Source organism: Stegostoma tigrinum, chromosome 14, assembly GCF_030684315.1.
Source record: "Stegostoma tigrinum isolate sSteTig4 chromosome 14, sSteTig4.hap1, whole genome shotgun sequence".
Lineage (NCBI taxonomy): Eukaryota > Metazoa > Chordata > Chondrichthyes > Orectolobiformes > Stegostomatidae > Stegostoma > Stegostoma tigrinum.
In genome coordinates, this window is record NC_081367.1 from 60,537,737 (window position 1) to 60,560,154 (window position 22,418).

Consider the following 22,418-nt stretch of genomic DNA (forward strand, 5'->3'; position numbering starts at 1 on the left):
GGGTTCAAATCTCTCCCATGAATCACTTGGCTTTCTTACGTTACATCATTTGAAGTTGTTTGCAAGAGGCTAAGCTGTGAAAATTAGGGCCATTCCGTACAGATGTACAGAATGCTTCAAAACCTGCAATTGTAAAATGTGAAGGTATTGCAATTTTCCAGATGATTTGAAATACCCAATAACAGGTTTATGTCCTTACTAACTCTTTTTATGTTATGGAAAGAGGGTAATCTTAAAATATTATTAAAATTACTTGGAATACTGCGTCCAGTTCTGGACGCCCTATTATAGGAAAGATGTGGATGCTTTGGAGAGGGTTCAGAGGAGGTTTACCAGGATGCTGCCTGGACTGGAGGGCTTATCTTATGAAGAGAGGTTGACTGAGCTCGGTCTCTTTTCATTGGAGAAAAGGAGGAGGAGAGGGGACCTAATTGAGGTATACAAGATAATGAGAGGCATAGATAGAGTTGATAGCCAGAGACTATTTCCCAGGGCTGAAATGGCTAGCACGAGGGGTCATAGTTTTAAGCTGGTTGGTGGAAAGTATAGAGGGGATGTCAGAGGCAGGTTCTTTACGCAGAGAGTTGTGAGAGCATGGAATGCGTTGCCAGCAGCAGTTGTGGAAGCAAGGTCATTGGGGTCATTTAAGAGACTGCTGGACATGTATATGGTCACAGAAATTTGAGGGTGCATACATGAGGATCAATGGTTGGCACAACATTGTGGGCTGAAGGGCCTGTTCTGTGCTGTACTGTTCTATGTTCTAATTAGATTTGTATCCACGCAGGAGAGAGCGGAAAGTGATGAAAATGATTGCTCCTATAACCGTTTTGACCTTGTTATTCTTTGGGAGGTGTTCTTTTGCTTTACGGATCATCCTTAAAAACCCCATTGTGTTTCTGGCTATCGTAATTCTAACTTTGAAATGGCTGTTCAAAGGAATAGCATGTTAACAATGATGATATTTGTGCAAGTGAGCCATATGAGAGCAATGCTGTTTCTGGAGATTGTGAGCATGTGCCAGTGTCCATGAAATGTGTGTGTTAAAGTCCTCTTGAGGCAGTGATCCTCTGTATCTCATCAGAAAAGTCAGAAATTACACCACAACAGGTTAAAGTTCAACAGATTTATTTGAAACCACAAGCCTTCAATTCGCTGCCCCTTCATCAGGTGCACCTCCACATCCTGATCAGTACATTCATTGCTTGACAATTCAGTGTCTCATAGGGTTACATTTCCAAATTGATCACTTAAACTTGTTATGGCTTTTGTACGAATTTGAAGTTTGCATCCGTAGCAAGTGGTGGTACGTGATAGGAAATCCTCATGGTGTGAAAGATATGAATTTGTAATAATTTTAATCAATCTGTTCAGACATATTACGACACACCTCTATGACCATCAGACCCTGAAGTAGGAGTTGAAGCGAAATCTTTTGGCTCCGAGGTGGCGTGGGTTACCACTGCCTCAGTGAGGACAGCGCAGGTTCTATGGATGTTTTTTAATCCACCTGTTCAGAGGTGTTTTTACGCACCTCTGGAACAGGTGAGACTTGAATCCGGGTCTCCTGATTCTCTACAGTGGCATATCCTGTACCATTAATCCTTTGATAACCACAAGATGAAGCAAAGGCTTGACCTAAAAGAATCTTTTCCGAGGTACCACATACTGGTACAGGTGACAGATAGCGCCAGGTATGGTTGTCTGAGAAAATACCATAGTGTACAGTAGTATAAGGTCAAAATTCTTGAATATGGTAATAGTAGCATGGTATTTGGGTACAAAAGCAGTTATAGTTAAGGTAATGTGTGGATCAACAGGGGTAAAATGTGGAAATTGACCTATTGTCATAAAATTCAAGTTTGGCTTTCCATCCAAGTCTGACTTGTTCATTGTTCGAATTGCACACTGGTTTAGTCTTCTGTAACAACGCTCTGAACTGTTAGACCACTCTGTGTAAACATTGAAAGTGGCTTCAGGTGCAATACCCACATCCCAGAAATTTCTATCCAGTACCCCCTCCCTGCTGATTCAGTGACTATTCTCCTGGTTTTTTTTCCAGTCAAGTAACTTCTGCCCCAGTCAACTGCTTACAGACAGTTAATTTTGCTCACTGATGTTAATTGGTGATTTCTTAACAAAATATTCTGAATTCCTCTGTCTCCAGTCATCATCACGTGGACAGTTGTTGCTAGTGCATTTATCCCTCAGGATTTTTTTCTCCTACTTTTACCTAGTGTACTAAATGTATGCACTGTTGCAGAAACAGTTTGGAAAGCAACCTGAATCTCAGAATAGAGCCTTCTTGTTCTATATTCTTATGGACATCTGCTCACCTTCAGGATTGTAATCTTGTAGCTAGTCACTATCTGGATTGTCATTAAGATTTTAAGCATTCAAGGGATGTAGGTGCTGCTAGCTACGACAGCATTGTTGCACATCCCTAATTGCCCTTGAGAACAACACATGGGGGAAACACAGAGGGTGGCAAGGGTGCAGCATGTACTCTGGTGAGGGGAGACATCAACGTCCACCACCACAGCACCAAGTGGCTGTTAGACTGGTTATGTGGCAAGTGGCAAGGGAACCAACAAGATCTTTGTGAATCTGTTTGCCATGGATACAGCTGCCCATGACAGAATTGATAAGGGGGCTCCCATTTTAAACAGATTAAGAGGAATGCATATTCTCAGTGGGTCATCAGTATTTGAAATCTTTCCCTCGGTGAGCAGTGGAAACTGCGACAATGGATATATTCAAACTGAGTTAGTCAGATATTTAATTAACAATGGAGATGAGGCTGTGGAGATACTGGCAGGCAAATGAAGTTAGGGCCACGTCAGATCAACCATGATCTTATTGACAGCTACTACTGTTTCTTGGCTCTTAGAAAACATTGTATGCCTATTAAGTCCTGTATTTGGGACTTTGAAAGTGACATTCCAGTTGTATTTGGGATTATAGTGTTTGCCGCACTACTGATTCTGTCTAGTACAAACTGGATAGCTTTTTTGGTGTCACCTTGCATTCAGCCCCTACTCGCTTCATTCGGAACCCATACAGCAAGCAGAGCAAAGTGACTACATAGGGCAGAGGTCCATCCCATGTACCACATTTTAAAATGGGATTAAAATCTATATCTCAGCTTGTATTTTGACTTTTGATATGAATTCAGAAACTAATCCAAGGTTTATGAGCTAAGTGCAGATGTAATGCTGATTGTAATGCAGATGTTCTCATTTATCACTTTTTGGTGCATGCAAATTTTGTGATGAGGAAACCTTGGTAATTGTTATCAAAATCCCTCCAGGCATATTTAGATTTAGTTGCAGTAAAATTTAGAGTTGGTGAGTCTTTGCCTGCCTGCTCCTGAATTGCACTAAGGACTCAATGCTGTACATCTGCACTCTTGTTTGTTAATGTTACATACAAAACTAACAAGGCTCGCAGGATCTGTTTGTTTACTGAACATTTCCCATTATCCAGCTGGATGCAAACTGGTTGCTGTCAATTTGTCGCAACTAAAGGCTTTTGCAGTTTAACCCAATCATATTCTAGCCAATTGCTTTGAAAAATTGACAGGTTGTAAGAGATAACTAAAATTGGAGAGGGGGGGGGGAGTGGGAGAGTCTGAAACTTTGTAGATTTATCCCTTCTACTTGTTCATGTTATAGGTTTCTCCAGCATACGAGTGTCAGGAACCGCAAAGGAGACAATGTGAATGATGTAATACAGAGTATAGATGCCATTGGTCCACATCAACACTTACAAATGTTCCAGAATCCTTTGTTTCCAATTGAAAGATGATTAAAAAATTTGATTCATTTGTCATTAGAACAGGTTATGGATGATCCCCTGTGCACATAATGTCAGATAACACTGCCAAGAAGCTGGCTACTAACTTGAAGACTCTGGTGGTTTCTGTTAAAATCAATTTCTTTGTGTCAGGAACCCTCGTCACTTATACCCCCCAGTGCAGTACCTTCTACCAGATAATCCTTGTCCTTCCCAGTGCCGTACTTGCTGCCAGGGGAACCCTTTGCCTGCAGCTCCCACCTGTAATAAGTTTTCAAAAACTAGCATGCTGCCAACGATATTTTATACAGTTGTTGACTTCAGTCTGTAGTATCTCCAAACCATCTTTCCTAAGCGTTGACATTTTATTATTTGTCAGTCAATTGCCTCATTTTTTAATCTTTACTAAGTGCCATTACCAGCTGGCCGTTTGTCATGCAATTGCTGCTTGTCCATAATGTTTGGAATCTAATTCGTACCACACTATTTTCTATCCACAAAGTATTCTTTGTCCTAAATAGCGAATGCCAGACTTTATTATGTTGTCTCAAGTCCTGAAGCTGGATTTGAAATTCTATGATTTTCATGACTTGGAAGGAAGAGTCCTATTCATTATCCGTAGGTAACTCAACTAATGTTTTTTTTTGTACAGAGAGCCAATGTCCGACTCAAGTCACAAAGTTTGAGGTTGATTGCCCAAGGATAGATATTAATGCAATAGTTAAAATACCTACAAACCCCTAAAACACACTGGGATGTAAACATAAAAGGTAGGTCTGGAATTGGGAGAGATATGAAATACTAGTTATTTTCAACACAAAATCTCTTTCAAAAATAAATGTTGGGGATATAAATGTATCACCAAGAAAATTATTTTCTCCTCCATCCCAATTTTTAGTAACCAAGCCATTAACAACATGATTGAGGTAAAGTGTAATACAGGTATTTCTGCTATAACGCATGTTTCATCAATGCAAATTGGCTGTAATGCGATTGATGAATAGTGGACTGTTTGGATAACATGGACTTTCTACTGTACAATATAGCGATTTCCTTATAACAGGATTTATTATAGCAATTTCCAATAGTGCGAGGTTGCACAGGTTCGCAGCTATTGTGTTATAGGGAGAACTACCTGTAATTCAGTTCATTACTGTTATGATTAAGTAGTCTCAGGCCTTTTTGCTTTTGATTTCCACTTCACTAGTTAGCTGGAATTCTCAGGGACAGTGCAAAGCTGCGTTAATCATTATTGCAGATAATAAAGTGTGAAGCTGGATGAACACAAGCAGCATCTCAGGAGCACAAAAGCTGACGTTTCGGGCATCGACCCTTCATCAGTGAGGGGGATGGGGTGAATGTTCTGGAATAAATAGGGAGAGAGGGGGAGGCGGACCGAAGATGGAGAGAAAAGAAGATAGGTGGAGAGTAGAGTATAGGTGGGGAGGTAGGGAGGGGATAGGTCAGTCCAGGGAAGACGGACAGGTCAAGGAGGTGGGATGAGGTTAGTAGGTAGGAGATGGAGGTGAGGCTTGGGGTGGGAGGAAGGGATGGGTGAGAGGAAGAACAGGTTAGGGAGGAAGAGACAGGCTGGACTGGTTTTGGGATGCAGTGGGGGGAGGGGAAGAACTGGGCTGGTTGGTTGGTGCAGTGGGGGGAGGGGACGAACTGGGCTGGTTTTGGGATGCGGTGGGGGAAGGGGAGATTTTGAAGCTGGTGAAGTCCACATTGATACCATTGGGCTGCAGGGTTCCCAAGCGGAATATGAGTTGCTGTTCCTGCAACCTTCGGGTGGCATCAGTGTGGCACTGCAGGAGGCCCATGATGGGCATGTCATTTAAAGAATGGGAGGGGGAGTTGAAATGGTTCGCGACTGGGAGGTGCAGTTGTTTATTGCGAACCGAGCAGAGGTGTTGCGCAAAGCGGTCCCCAAGCCTCCGCTTGGTTTCCCCAATGTAGAGGAAGCCACACCGGGTACAATGGATACAGTATACCACATTGGCAGATGTGCAGGTGAACCTCTGCTTAATATGGAAAGTCATCTTGGGGCCTGGGATGGGGGTGAGGGAGGAGGTGTGGGGGCAAGTGTAGCACGTCCTGCGGTTGCAGGGGAAGGTGCCGGGTGTGGTGGAGTTGGAGGGCAGTGTGGAGCGAACAAGGGAGTCACGGAGAGAGTGGTCTGTCCAGAAAGCAGACAAGGGTGGGGATGGAAAAATGTCTTGGGTGGTGGGGTCGGATTGTGGATGGCGGAAGTGTCGGAGGATGATGCGTGGTGTCCGGAGGTTGGTGGGGTGGTGTGTGAGAACGAGGGGTTCCTCAGGGCGGTTGTGTTGGGGGCAGGGTGTGAGGGATGTGTAGCGGGAAATGCGGGAGATGTGATCAAGGGTGTTCTCGACCACTGTGGGGGGAAAGTTGCGGTCCTTGAAGAACTTGGACATCTGGGATGTGCGGGAGTGGAATGCCTCATCGTGGGAGCAGATGCGGCGGAGGCGGAGGAATTGGGAATAGGGGATGGAATTTTTGCAGGAGGGTGGGTGGGAGGAGGTGTATTCTAGGTAGCTGTGGGAGTTGGTGTGCTTGAAATGGCCGTCAGTTACAAGCTGGTTGCCTGAGATGGAGACTGAGGGGTCCAGGTAGGTGAGGGATGTGCTGGAGATGGCCCAGGTGAACTGAAGTTTGGGGTGGAAGGTGTTGGTGAAGTGGATGAACTGTCCAAGCTCCTCTGGGGAGCAAGAGGCGGCGCCGATACAGTCATCAATGTAACGGAGGAAGAGGTGGGGTTTGGGGCCTGTGTCGGTGCGGAAGAGGGACTGCTCCACGTAACCTACAAAGAGGCAGGCATAGCTGGGGCCCATGTGGGTGCCCGTGCCCCCCCCCCCCCCCCCCTTGTCTGTAGGAAGTGGGAGGAATCGAAAGAGAAGTTGTTGAGGGTGAGGACGAGTTTGGCTCGGCGGATGAGGGTGTCGGTGGATGGGGACTGGTCGGGCCTGCGGGACAGGAAGAAGCGGAGGGCCTTGAGGCCATCTGCATGCAGAATACAGGTGTATAGGGACTGGACGTCCATGGTGAAAATGAGGTATTGGGGGCCAGGGAATTGGAAGTTCTGGAGGAGGTGGAGGGCGTGGGTGGTGTCGTGGATGTAGGTAGGGAGTTCCTGGACCAAAGGGGAGAAAATGGAGTCCAGATAGGTGGAGTTGAGTTCAGTGGGGCAGGAACAGGCTGAAACAATGGGTCGACCAGGGCAGGCAGATTTGTGGATTTTGGGAAGGAGATAGAAACGGGCCGTGCGGGGTTGGGAACAATGAGGGTTGAGGCTGTGGGTGGGAAGTCCCCTGAGGTGATGAGGTCATGAATGGTGTTGGAGATGATGGTTTGGTGCTCGGGGGTGGGGTCATGATCAAGGGGGCGGTAGGAGGAAGTGTCGGAGAGTTGGCGTTTGGCCTCGGTGATGTAGAGGTCAGTGCACCATACTACCACTGCGCCACCCTTGTCTGCGGGTTTGATGGTGAGGTTGGGGTTGGAGCGGAGGGCTGCCCGTTCTGTGGGGGAGAGGTTGCAGTGGGTGAGAAGGGTGGAGAAGTTGAGGTGGTTAATGTCTCAACGGCAGTTGGAGATGAAGAGGTTGAGGGAGGGTGGGAGGCCTGGGGTGGTGTCCAGGAGGAGGACTTGTGTTGGAAGAGGGTGAAGGGGTCAGTGGAGGGAGGGTTAGGCTCCCGGTTTCCGGAGAGACCACTCTCTCCGTGACTCCCTTGTTCGCTCCACACTGCCCTCCAACCCCACCACACCCGGCACCTTCCCCTGCAACCGCAGGAAGTGCTACACTTGCCCCCACACCACCTCTCTCACCCCTATCCCAGGCCCCAAGGTGACTTTCCATATTAAGCAGTGGTTCACCTGCACATCTGCCAATGTGGTATACTGTATCCATTGTACCCGGTGTGGCTTCCTGTACATTGGGGAAACCAAGCGGTGGCTTGGGGACCGCTTTGCACAACACCTCCGCTCGGTTCGCAATAAACAACTGCACCTCCCAGTCGCGAACCATTTCAACCCCCCCCCCCCCCCCCCCCCCCCCCCCCCCCCCCCATTCTTGAGATGACATGTCTATCATGGGCCTCCTGCAGTGCCACACTGATGCCACCCGAAGGTTGCAGGAGCAGCAACTCATATTCCGCTTGGGAACCCTGCAGCCCAATGGTATCAATGTGGACTTCACCAGCTTTAAAATGTCCCCTTCCCCCACCGCATCCCAAAACCAGCCCAGTTCGTCCCCTCCCCCCACTGCACCACGCAACCAACCCAGCTCTTCTCCTCCCCCCACTGCATCCCAAAACCAGCCCAGCCTGTCTCTGCCTCCCTGACCTGTTCTTCCTCTCACTCATCCCTTCCTCCCACCCCAAGCCACACCTCCATTTCCAACCTACTGACCTCATCCCACCTCCTTGACCTGTCCGTCTTCCCTGGACTGACCTATCCCCTCCCTACCTCCCCACCTATACTCTACTCTCCACCTATCTTCTTTTCTCTCCATCTTCGATCCGCCTCCCCCTCTCTCCCTACTTACTCCAGAACCCTCACCCCATCCCCCTGTCTGATGAAGGGTCGAGGTCCAGAATGTCAGCTTTTGTGCTCCTGAGATGCTGCTTGGCCTGCTGTGTTCATCCAGCTTCACACTTTATTATCTTGGATTCTCCAGCATCTGCAGTTCCCATTATCACTTAATCATTATCGCATATGGTCAGTAATGAATGGTATGTTGACAATAACTGTTGTCAATTTGTAAGAATGTTCTTTTACATGTAGTCCTGTGCAGACTAGTGTTGAAACTTTGTCAAACAATGAAAAGTCTTACTTGCACATCTTTTACATAGTTCGCCAAACTTAATTGGATTTAAGTAAATTTAAACTGTAATAAAAGTCACCATAGCCCCACCAGACCATATGCTGCTCACTCATTTGAAAAAGATGATTGGTCATGGTTTAACCAGAGGGTTGTCATGCCTAGAGTGAGGGGAGAGGTTGTGAGGGAAAGTCCTGCAGGGTATTGTCAGTTGGTGCTGGACCCACTGAACCCACGCTATTGGCGCCACTGATTCGGAACCAGTTAAGCTGCAATTGTAATATAATGGAGAAAACACATGTCAGTTTGTGCCTAGCAAGCTTCCACATGTAGCTAAATGATAATGGCCAGGTCAGCTCTTTTAGTGTTGTTGACTGTGCGTTAAATATTGGCCATGATGCAAGGGGAAATTCCCTTGTCCTTTGTCAAAATAGTCCCTTAGCTAAAACATACCCTTACTACTGAATTGGTGTTGTCCACCCAAAATTTGTGGTCAAAGCTTTGGAGGAAAACAAACACATTGAATGATTTTTGAAGAGGAAAAGGAAGTAAGAGTTGTTTTTAGAATGATTCTGACAGCAGATCTTTTTTAAACGTTTGCAAATTCTACTTACAAATTTTGAGCTGCTGCAAGAAAGTACATTTTCTGGATCCTTTCGGATGCAAGCCACGAAATAAAAATTAATGTTGCTCTGGATCAGCTCATTTATTTCCTTAAGTGAAAATTGTTCTACAATGTTGGGTATTCACATCATTCCTTACATGTTTTGGAGATCTTGATAAGCTGGGAAAATCAGGTTACCAAATTTAATAACTAAGGAATGCACAGTTAAACCACCAGTCAACATAGAGCAAAGCATTGTATTTTATTTTAAATGAAAGATCTTGTATATTTGAAATGTGGTTCTCAGAACAGCCTTTAAATTAGGGACTGCAGGTTGAAATTGGCAAGCCATGGCTTCTGAAATTCCCATATGATTATATCAAATGCTGAGAAAGAAGGAGCTTTGAAGCAATTTTTGTAATGAGGCATTACTGTTCTGAACTGTCCATTGTATGATGGAGCTATTGAAAGCCAATAGGGAAAAAAAGTGACTTAGTTCTGGAACTCCATCAGCAATATCCTTGACAATGATGCGTGCAATATAAGCCAAAGACTGAATTTAAACTGAACAGAACTTGTCATCCTCGTTGGCATCAGGCTGTACCAGTCCAGTAGATTGAATCATTCTTCCGGTGGAAAACTGTTACTTTCTAAGTTATTCTCAAGTGCAACATTGGCTGAAAGTTGCTGCCTGAATGGAAAAAGAGTATAAATTATATGTTCAATTAGAAATGAGATTTTTTTCATGGAGGGTCATTAGTTGCTTGAGAACAAAAATGTTTCTCACTGGGGGAGACTCCATTCCTGTATTTAGATGCTTCAGTTCATTTTGTTTTATTCAAAGTCACTTGTTGCATGTTTTATAGATGTATTTCATACTACAAACATTAATGACTTTGAATTTGCACCTAATAGAAATAGACTGTATTTTGGAACTACAGGAAACCAGGAGTTTATTGCTTAAAAGGAACTGCATGGTGATTTGAATGCATCTACTGAGTACAGTCCCTGTGCCTCCAATCAACAAGTTTGCTACCAGTTATTTTGAGCCGGATATTGTTAGAATTTAGCACACCTAAAAAGCACTCTGTATCAGCAGGTGGAAAAGTAACCTGCGGGGAACTTTTTATATATAGATTTCATATTGTCTCCCGGAACAATATAATTAAAGAATATCTGAAGAAATGGCCAACTTCAAATACATATTTTAGTTAACGACAACCTAGTAGAGTCATAGATCTGTTCAGCATGAGAACAGACCCTTCAGTCCAAGTCTTCCATACAGACTAGATACCCTATGTAAATCTAGTCCCATTTGCCAGCATTTGGCCCAAATCCCCCTCAACCCTTCCTATTCATATATCCCATCCAGATGCCTTTTAAGTGTTGTAATTGTACCAGCTTCCATCACTACTTCTGACAGCTCATTCCACCCTCTGCATGGATAAAGGTGCACCTTAGGTCCCTTTTAAATCTTTCACCTCTCAACTTAAACCTATGCCGTATAATTTTTGGATTACCCCACCCCAGGATCTTGTCTGTTTACCCTATCCATGCCCCTCATGGTCTTATAAACCTCTATAAGGTCACCCCCCAGCCCCCAATGCTCAAGGAAAATAGCCTGAGCCTATTCAGCCTCTCCCTATAGGTCAAACCCTCCAACCCTGGCAACATTCTTATAAACCTTTTCTGAACCTTTCTAGTTCATAGCATCCTTCCTATAGCAGGGGGACCAGAGTTGCATGCAGTATTCCAAAAGTGGCGTAACCAATGTCCTGTACAGCCACAATATGACCTCCCAACTCCAAAACTCAGTGTGCTGTCCAATAAAGGCAAGCATATCAAACGCCTTCTTCATTATGCTATCTACCTGCAACTCCACTTGCAAGGAAGTCTGAACCTGCACTCCCAAGGTCTGTTTGTTCAACACTCCCCAGGAACTTCCCATTAAGCCCTGTCTTGATTTGCTTTTCCAAAATGCAGCGCCTTACAGTTAATTAAATTAAACGCCATGTGCCACTCTGTGGCCCTTTGGCCCATCTGGCCAAGATCCTATTGTGCTCTGAGGTAACCATTTTTGCTGTCCACCACACCTCCAATTTTAGCGATATCTGCAAATTTACTAGCCATACTCCAATGTTCACGTCCAAATCATTTATATAAATGATAGTAATTTGTTTTTTTCAGGAAAAGGTGGGCTTTTAAACATTGTTCGGTTTAAATAATGTCAATTGAAAATAATTGTTTTCATAAGTCAAAAGTTGGTGAATTTCTAAAGATTCGGAGAATGACTGAACCAGTATGCTTTTGTAGAGTTCTGTTTTGGAACTTAGTTTGTCTTTTTTTCAATCAAACTCTTTCATTTCTTTAGATATAAGAATCCTTCCACTTTTAGGGCTGTCCATAGCTAGAGGCCACAAATAGGAAAGTCAATTAAGGAATGCAAACAGAAGTTCAGGAGGAACTCTGTTGCCCTGATAGTGGTTAGAATGTGGAACATGCGACCACATGATGAGTTGAATTGCATGGATGCCTCTTTGGACCAAGATCTGGACTAAATGCTGTTAACAGAATACAGACCAGACGTCAATGAACAGATTGTTATTGACTGGGTGCTAATAAACTGCACTGCTAATGACATATTCCATCATGTTGTTGAAAATTGAGTTTGCTAATGGAGCAGTATGGAGCCTAATTGGATGTGTACATGTTATGAACAGGTCATAAAGCGAACTGGTCACTGACTAAATATTTTGTTTTAATTAGTCGTGTATCGTTCAGTTTATGACTGCTCCAATCTTGGTGAAAATTCTTGAAATACTGAGCAACTATTCCATAGCCTCAATTAAACGACTTCTCAATAGAACTAAATGCGACTGTCTGTTTCAGCAAACTTTGTGTGCTGCACTGATGTTATGCTGCTCAGACCCTGTATTGAGTTGTATGTTATTATTCAGTGAACTTGTCAATTAAGGACCATTTTAATCTCAAATGAATGGTTGGAAGGAGCAATTCCAATTTTAAAACTCTATTGAGGATGAATATTTGAGTGTGCCACTGTTGTTTGTATTTTAGGAGGTGGGCGAACCAACTAAAGAGGAGAAAGCAGTGGCCAAGTACTTGCGTTTCAATTGCCCAACTAAGTCGACCACCATGATGGGCCACAGAGTTGATTATTTCATTGGTAAGATCACGGTGCCAAAATTAAAACAATTTATGTAGTGCCAAATGCATGCATATATATTTGTATACGTGCTTGTATTGTGTCTGTGTTGGTGATTTGCGTGCCAAACTGTTGCCAGCATTAACTTCTGCTTTTGGAAATGCTATCTCACACAGATCTCAGAGATCCGCACAGAAGAAAAGTAATTTAAAGATAATGTCGCGGGTTAGTGCCTGTGTTTGTATCCAGAATATCTGGACAAAGTTACTGAATTGATGTCCATTTAAGATTATCCACCCTAGCTCCTGATACCCTTGCCAAACCAAAATCTCTTGATCTCAGTCTTGAAAGCTTCAGCTTGTTCCGAAGACAATTATAGGTGAGACGTTCCAGCAAGTGGGGAAAAAAAAAGCTGTACTCTGAAGCAAAGATTTAAATTTGACAAGTCTGTGCGTTTTCATGGATGTTATTTTACTTCATAACTTTTCACCCTGTCCTTCAATCCACACTTTTTATTTGGCTACATTTCCACTTATCTGTTGAATCCAGTGCCTCACCGCTTCTTCACAAGTTTATGACCTTTTGCGTAAAATAATTCAATTTGAAGAACTTGATTTTTGTGAATACCTAAGTTTTAGTTTGTAGTCCATGAAATATAAACTTGTTTGCATGTTGAGATTTTGATTGGAACGAACATTTGAATGTGTGCACAGAAGGAAACCATTTGTCATTTGAGTCTGCTCCACCGTTCAATAAGTTCATGGCTGACCTGTTTGTGTTTTGAGTTCCACATTTTCAACTACCCCTGATAACCTTAGCTTCTTGTTAGGCAAGGGAATTATCTCTCTCGCTATTAAAACTATTTACTGACCCATGCCTCCATCACTTTCTGAGGCAGCATGTTCCAAAGTCTTTCAACCCTCAGAAAATTTCTCCTATCTCTGTCCTAAAAGGGCAATCTCTAATTTCAATCATTGTGTCTTAGTTCTGTACTGACCCAAAGCAGGAATCATGTTTTTCATGTCCAACTACTCAAGACTACTCATAAAAACATAGAAAATAGAGCAGGAATAAGCCAATTAGCCCATTGAGTCCATTCTACCATTCAACATGTTCATGGCTAATATTCTGATTTTAAAGCCATACACAAGCCATACACCCATGCTCTCCCCATTTATTCTTGACATCTCCTGATTTACAGCTATTGCTGGAATGTTTTTTACATCCTCCATAACTGAGGCACAGCAAAATCTTTTATCATTTCATCAGCCATATTCCTATTGTCTACCATCAATTACACGACAGAGAAAGGAAAGAAGAAAAGTGATAGGATGAAATTTGTATTACCAGCATGAACCTCTTGGTCCGAATGGCCTGTTTCTGTGCTGTAAATACTGTGCAATGTTGTCATCGCCTTTCAGCCTCCAAAGCAGTGGACTGCTTGCTGGATTCAAAATGGGCAAAATCAAAGAAAGGAGAGGAAGCAGTCTTTACAACCCGAGAATCAGTGGTTGAATACTGCAACAGGTGAGTGGAAGTTTGTAAGTGCTAATTTTATAAAGTCTGTTTTCCTCTTGTTGACATGATTGGGCTTCCTCGATTGGCAGATGGGTTTGGAATGCGGTTGCAGTCATAAAAGTCTACAGCACAGAAAAAGGGTCTTTGGCCCATTGAGTTTGCGGATGGTCAAGATCAACTACCCAAATATTCTGATCTATTTTTCTAGCACTTAATGCCATATTAGTAAGCAGAATCACTTTAGAATGTGATAGCTCCTTGATTAATGATTGAAGAGTGGATCTGGTGATAAGCTTGGTAACCCGATATCTGAACTAGGCTGGCCTACAGTACTGCTGACATATAACTAGAAACTGGAAGGGTGAGTGGATTCCTCCCCTACAACTCCAGATAACTCTGAAAACCATTGCTGTACTGGGTAGGGTGATCCTGGTTGGACTGTACAGAAGTGAGCTTTCCAGTCTATTCCCGTTTACTCATATTTATTTAAAATCGTACCTTAAAAGGTGGTTGAAATATTTATTCATGCACATTAAATAACAATATATAATTGCACCCATAACACCGAGCGACAAAACCATTTCTCAGTTTGATAAAAATGGTCTAAGAAATAGCACCATGATTCCAGGATATAGCTGAAAGAATTTTCCAGTGGAAGTTTAATAACGAACAGGCTTTCATTTATATACCACCTGTCATACCCTCAGGACATCCCTGAATGTTTTACAGCCAGTGAATTCTAAAGTTTGGTCACTGTTAGAATGTGAGAACCAATTTGCTGACAAGTTTCCATCAATAACAATGGGATACAGAGAACAAGAACAAAGAAAATGACAGCACAGGAACAGACCCTTTGGCCCTCCAAACCTGCGCCAATCCAAATCCTCTATCTAAAACGGTTGCCTATTTTCCAAGGATCTGTATCCCTCTGCTCTCTGCCCATTCATGTGTCTGTCTAGATACATCTTAAATGACAGTATCGTGCCCACCACCATTGGCAACGCATTCCAGGCACCCATCACCCTCTACATAAGGAACTATCCATGTACATCTCCCTTAAACTTTTCTCCTCTGACCTTGAAATTGTGATCCCAAGTAATTGAGTCCCCCACTCGGGGCGGGGGGGGGGGGGGGCTTGCTATCCACCCTATCCGTACCTCATGATTTTGTAGACCTCAGTCAGATCCCCCCTCAACCTCGGTCTTTCCCCCTCAACCTCGGTCTTTCTAATGTAAATAATCCTAATCTACTCAACCACTCTTCGTAACCAGCTCTCTCCATACCAGGCAACATCCTGGTGAATTTCCTCTGCACCCTCGCCAAAGCATCCACATCCTTTTGGTAATGTGGCGACCAGAACTGTACACAGTATTCCAAATGTGGTCAAACCAAAGTCCTATACAACTGTTAACATGACCCGCCAGCTCTTGTACTCCATACCCCGTGCGATGAATGAAAGCATGCCGTATGCCTTCTTGACCACTCTATCTACCTGCGTTACCAGCTTCAGGGTACAATGGAACTGAATGCCCAGATCTCTCTGTGCATCAGTTTTCCCCAGGGCTTTTCCATTTACCGTAGAATTCACTCTTGAATTGGATCTCGCAAAATGCATCACCTCGCATTTGCCTGGATTGAACTCCATCTGCCAATTCTTCGTCCAACTCTCCAATCTGTCTATATTCTGCTACATTCAATGACAGTCCCCTTCCTATTTGCTACATTCCCAATCTTAGTGTCATCTGCAAACTTGCTAATCAGCAATCTATACCTTCCTCCAGATGTATATCACAAACAACAGTGGTCCCAACACAGATCAGCACATCTATACCTTCGTCCAGATCATTTATGTATATCTCAAACAGCAGTGATCCCAACACGCATCCCTGTGGAACCCCTCTGGTCACAGTTCTCCATTTTGAGAAACTCCCTTCCACTACAACTCTGTCTCCTGTTGCCCAGCCAGTTCTCTATCCATCTAGCTAGTACACCCTGGACACCATGCAACTTCACTTTGTCCATCAGCCTACCATGGGGAACCTTCTCCAACGCCTTACTGAAGTCCATGTATATGATATCCACACCCCTTCCCTCATCCATCAACTTTGTCACTTCTTCAAAGAATTCTGTCAAGTTGGTAAGACATGACCTTTCCTACAAAAAAAAACATGCTGCCTATCACTAATAAACTCATTTTCTTCCAAATGTAAATAGATCCTATCCCTCAGTATCTTCTAAAGCAGCTTCCCCACCATTGACGTCAGGCTCACCGGTCTATAATTACCTGGATTGTCCTTGCCACCCTTCTTAAACAAGGCACAACATTAGCAATTCTCCAGTCCTCCGCGACCTCACCCGTGCTCAAGGGTGCTGCAAAGATATGTTAAGGCTCCAGCTATTTCCACTCGCTTCCCTCAGTAACTTGGGATAGATCTCATCAGGACCTGGGGACTTGTCCACCCTAATGTCTTTTAGACTACCCAACACTAACCCCCCTCCCTGCGCCAATGCCGACTTGATCTGGAGTAATCCGACATCTATCCCTAACCTCAACATCCGTCATGTTCCTCTCCTCAGTGAATACCAACACAAGGTGCTCATTAAGAATCTCATTCATTTTCTCTGACTCCTCGCATAATTTCCCTCCTTTGCCCTTAAGTGGGCCACCCCTTTCTCTAGTCACCCTCTTGCTCCTTATGTATGAATAAAAAACTTTGGGATTTTCCTTAACCCTGTTTGCTAAAGATATTTTGTGACTCCTTTTAGCCCTCTTAATTCTTCATTTCAGATTGGTCCTAATTTCCTGATATTCTTCCAAAGCTTCATCTGTTTTTAGCCACCTAGACCTTATGTATGCTTCATTTTTCCTCTCTGCTAATCTCACAATTTCACCTGTCATACATGGCTCCCTAATCTTGCCCTTCTATCCCTCATTTTCACAGGGACATGTCTGTCCTGTATCAATCTCTCTTTAAAAGCCTCCCACGTATCAAATATGAATTTACCCTCAAACAGCTGCTCCTAATCCACATTCCCCAGCTCCTGTCGAATTTTGCTACAGTGGCCTTACCCCAGTTCAGCAGTCTTCCTTTAGAACCACTCTCTTCTTTGTCCATCAGTATTCTAAAACATACGGAATTGTGATCACTATTCCCAAAGTAATCCCCTACTGAAACTTCAACCACCTGGCCGGGCTCATTCCCCCTCCTGAGTTGGACTACTTACATACTGCTCTATAAAACCCTCCTGGACGCTCCCTACAAATTCTGCTCCATCTAAACCCCAACACTAAGTGAATCCCAGTCAGTGTTGGGAAAATTAGAATCTAATCACCACCACCCTGCTGCTCCTACATCTTTCCTTTATCTGTCTACATATTTGTACTTCTGTATCATGCTCGCTGTTGGGAGGCCCCACATTGTTACTGCACCCTTCTTATTTCTGAGCTCTGCCCATGTTGCCTCACTGCTTGAGTCTTCCATAGTGCCCTCCTTCAGCACAGCTTTGATATCCTCTTTGACCAGTAATGCAACTCCTCCACCTCTTTTACCTCCCTCTCTATTTTGCCTGAGGCATGTATATCTTGGGATATTTAGTTGCCAGATAATGACCAGATTAATCTAGTTTTGCGTCTTTGGTTGAGGGATATCTGTTGACCAGCAATTTGAGCTGCCAGACGGCAGCAGGTATGTCTGCAAACTTTCCTCTGCAAGAGTAGGCATCAGCAGAGGGGTGAAACATGAGGAAAACAGATATTTTTGCAATGGCAAAAGCATTTTTTACTTTGTGATGTTGACAGGCTCCTGAAAAAACAGTTCTTTCACCGTGCATTGAAAGTGATGAAAAAGAAGTCTGAGAAGGAGATCAAAAAAGAGAAAGGGAAAAATGATAGTAGTAAAGACGAGGAAAAGAAAAGCAAGAAAGAAATCTCAAAGGATGAGAAGAGTAAGAAAGAGAAAAAAAAAGATGGTGAGAAGGACGAAACCAAGAAGGAGAAAAAGGTAAGAGACTTGATTGCTGAGTGAAATGAACAAAGTGTCTGGTAATTCACATGGTACATGCATTTATTTATATTGCACTTTTAACATTATTAAGCAAACTTTGACACAACCATGTTTAAGATATGTTATAATAATTGATCAAAATATTAATCAAAAAGAGTTTAGGAACTGATTTAAACAAGGAAAAAGAAATAGAGGAGTTTGAAGGAATTCCCAACCTTAGGAACAGAATAGGCCATTCAGCACTTACAGCCTGCCCAGCCTTTCAATATGATTATGGCTCATAGAACATTTCAATACCTTTTCACCCACCACATTCCTGTGACACTGTACACCACTGGTCTTCAGAAATATGTCAATCTCTATCTTAATCATAATCAGACTGAACTACCACAGCCTTCCGGTAGAATTTTGAAAACATCTTCATTGTGGACCTAAGTGACAATCCTTTATTTTTTAAATTGTGGTTTCATGGTTCAAGACTCACCAACCAAGTGAAACATCTTACGTGCATTTAACCTTTCTCTCTCGTTAAGTATTTTCTAACTTTTAGTTAGATTACCTCTCATTCTTGAAAACTCTAGAGAATGCAGGCTCAGTTGTCCGCTCTGTCTTATTGGGGCAGTTCCACCATCCCAGGAACAAGTCTGGTGAAAATTCATTGCACTCCTTCTATAGCACTAAGATCTGGCCTGGGACAAGCAGACCAAAACTGTGTGCAGTACTCCAGGAGCTGCCCTCTAACTAAGCTCCTGTACAACTGAAGCAAGACTCCATTTCTGCTGTACTCAAATTCTTTTGCAGTAAAGGCTCCGTTAGCCTTTCTAGTACCTTAAGGGTTTTATACCCAAGATGTGGATTAATTCTTAACTGCCCTTGAAGCAGCTGAAGCCACTTAGTTATCAAAACCACGACAGATATGTTAAATTTAAAAAAAACTGATAGACCATGCAGTGTCAAGTTACCACTGGAAACAACAAAAGAACCTGAGATTGCAGATTTGCTTGCCAAGCCAGTGTGTTTGATTGCAGACATTTCATCGCCCTCCAGTGAAGCGTTGGTGTCCCACTTGTTATTTATATACCTTGGTTTGCTAGGGTGGTTGGCATCACTTTGGGTTTTGTTTTTCAATAGTTTGTCTATTGGGTCCAGTTCAATGTGTTTGTTGATGGGGTTCCAGTTGGAATACCAGGCCTCCAGGAATTCCCTGGCATGTCTCTGTTTGAATTGTGCTATTACAGATGTGTTGTCCTAGTCAAATTCATGTCCTCCTTTGTCAGTGGGTAGTGAGACCTTTGATAACTGGTCGTGCCTCTTGGTGACTAGTTGGTGTTTGTGTATCCTTATTGTCAGTTTTCTTCCAGTTTGGCCTATGTAGTGCTTCTCACAGTCCTTGCATGGTATTTTGTATATTACATTGGTTTTAATGGTTCTGGGTGTGGGATCCTTTATGTTCATCGGTAGCTGTCATAGGGTGGTTGTTGGTTTGTGGACTACTCTGATAATTAAGGATCTGAGTAGTCTTGTCGTCTCTGATGTAGGATGACAGGTGTGTCTGGTAATGTTGTGTCTTCTTGTGGTCTGTCATGGAGGTAACGGTTGCGCTTTTTGGGTATCCATTCCTTTTAATAACTCCGTATAAGTGTTCTGCTTTGCACAGTTCCAGGTTGCTGCAGTGTCTTGTGGCTTGTTTGAATGATGTCCTGCTGTATCTCTGTTTAAGCGTGTTGGGGTGGTTTCTGGTATAATTAAGTATCTGGTCCATATGGGTGGTCTTTCTGTATACGCTGGTCTGGAGTTTCCTGTTGTTCTTATATTCTGCCGTTACGTCTAGGAAGGGTAGTTGGTTATTGTTCTCTTCTTCTTTTGCGAATTTTATTCCAGTGAGAGATTGTTTATGTGTCATTAGATTTCATCTAGTCTTGTGAGTTTGATAATCACAAAGATGTCATCTGCGTAACCCACCCAAGAGTTTGGTTTGGATAGTGGGGAGCACTGTCCATTCTAATCCTTACATTACTACTTCTGCTATCAGTTCTGAAGTTGGGGATCCCATTGTTATACCATTGACTTGTTTGAATATATGTTTGGGTTGTGAGGCACAGCCAGCAGTTTCAGGGTGCTGTCCTTGTTGAAGCTGTTAGTGTCGTGGACTGTCTGCCTTCCTGATTCATCCAGCGGTGTGGCAATTGTCTCTTTGGCTATGTTGATGTTTATGAATGTAAATTGTGTTGTTTTTACGAAGGGTATCATTATCCAAAGGCCTTCTGTCTGAGCGCAACCCGCAAACAACTATATTCCCTGCACAATTGCCTCAGAAAACAGGTACTACCACAGAGTTTAAAATATAAACCACCTATCAACAATCCACAGGCATGGAGAACGTAGAGGACAAGATAATGATATCCTTCGTCATAACAGCACAGTTTACATCCATTAACATTGACAGAGCTAAAGAGACAATTGCCATACTGCTGGACAATTCAGGAAGGCAGACACCCCACGACATCAAGAATCGCACCCAAAACTGCTGGATCTGTGCCTCACAACCCACTTCACCTTCAATGATTGATGTTCGGTTGATTTGTTTGAATATACAATGGGATCCCAGATATCAGGCCTGATAGCAGAAGCGGTAATGTAAAGATTGGAACGGACAGCGCTCCCCACTATCCAGCCCAAACTCTGGGTCTGTTATGTAGATGATACCTTTGTGATTATCAAACACACAAGACTCGAAGAAACCCACCGAGACGTAAACAATATCCTTTCTGGAATAAAATTCACAAAAGAAGAAGAGAACAATAACCGACTACCCTGCCTAGACATAATGGTGAAACGTAAGAACGGCAGGGAACTCTAGACCAGCCTATACAGAAAGACCACCCAAACGGATCAGATAATTAATTACACCAGCAACCACACCTGTTTGCATAAATAGAACTGCATCAGGATGTTATTCAAATAAGCCACAACACACTGCAGCAACCCAGAACTGCGCAAAGTAGAACAGGAGTTTTTAAAAGGAATGGATACCCAAAAAGCACAATCTGCAATTACCTCTCCGAAAGACCACAGCAAGAAGACACATTAGTCACCCTACTGTACATCAGAGACCTATCAGAGATGATCACAAGACTAAAGAGAGCCCTAGGTATCAGCGTAGCCCTCAAACTAACAACCACCCTAAGACAGCTACTGACGAATGTAAAAGATCCCATACCTACAACCAATAAAACCAATATAATATACAAAATATCGTGCAAAGATTGTGAGTAACATTACATAGGCCAAACGGGAAGAAAACTGACAATAAGGATATACAAACACCAACTAGTCACCAAGAGACACGACCAGTTCTCAGTGGTCTCAGTACCCACTGACAAAGAGGGACACACATTCCACTGGGACAATGCATCCAAATGGCACAATCAAACAGACATGCCAGGAAATCCATGGAGGCCAGGCATTCCAACTGGAACTCCATCAATAAATACAATGAACTGGACCCGAAATACAAACCACTGAAAAACAAACCCGGAAGTGATGCCAACCACCCAGGAAACTGAAGCATTTAAATAACAAGTAGGACAGAACACCAAAGCGTCACCAGAGGTGCACTGATGATATTACCTAGCAGGGTGACAAAACATCTGCAATCAAACACACCAGCTCAGGGAGCAACTGTACAACCTCACCCACAACCCAAGCTACAAATCTTGTCAAAAACTTCGAACAAAGGAACCTGCTGTAGGCTGCCTCATTAATATCTGGGGACATGTGACAAAATTGTGAAAGTTGTCCTGCAAACTAGCCAAGCAATAACTTGACGTAATCGTATTCTTAGAATAATACCACACAATCTTAGATGTCTTCATCAAATTGCACCGGAAACAAACCCACTCAAGCTGGTAGCACAATGGTATAACATAGCCAAAAGATTCCACAATCCTCAAAGTTGACTCCAGTCAGCATTAGGTCACACGGCATAAGGCCAAACATGGTCAAGGAAACCTTGTGGATTACCACTTACGCTCTCTCTCTCAGTGGTTGAACCAGTGCTCTTCAATGTTGAGTTAGGAAGAAACACTGCAGATAGGTACAAAATATATTGCAGCTGAGTGATTTCAGTGTGCTTCACCAAGAATCATTCAGTAGCACTGCTTGCTGATTCAGCATGTGAGTCCTGAAGGATGTAACTGGTAGACAGGGTCTGCAGAAGATGGTGGGGGAATCAACAGGAGGAAATGCATACTTGACCTCACCCTCTCCAATCTGCCTGTCACAGATGTATCTGTTCATAAGATATTGGAAGGAGTGACCACTGTACAGTTCTTGTGGAGATAAAGGATACCTTCTATCATGTGTGGTATTCCCACCATGCTGAAGGTATTTGATTTTAAACAGGTCTAGCAACTCAAGACTCATTATCCATGAGGTGCTTTGGGCTATTAGCAGCAGCATCTGCAGACTCCTCACTTAGCATGCCTTCCACTC

At 43.3% G+C, this 22,418-nt stretch overlaps 1 protein-coding gene across 1 annotated transcript in view; it reads left to right on the forward strand.

Annotated features, from left to right (window-relative positions):
* The window catches only part of sec62 (SEC62 homolog, preprotein translocation factor), a 45,929-nt gene that overhangs the window by 4,584 nt on the left and 18,927 nt on the right, over positions 1 to 22,418 (forward strand). Inside the window, exons 2-4 of the mRNA XM_048542628.2 lie at positions 12,315 to 12,423; positions 13,824 to 13,929; positions 17,720 to 17,921. Coding sequence (XP_048398585.1) covers positions 12,315 to 12,423; positions 13,824 to 13,929; positions 17,720 to 17,921 — 417 coding nt within the window. The remainder of the gene's footprint in view (positions 1 to 12,314; positions 12,424 to 13,823; positions 13,930 to 17,719; positions 17,922 to 22,418) is intronic.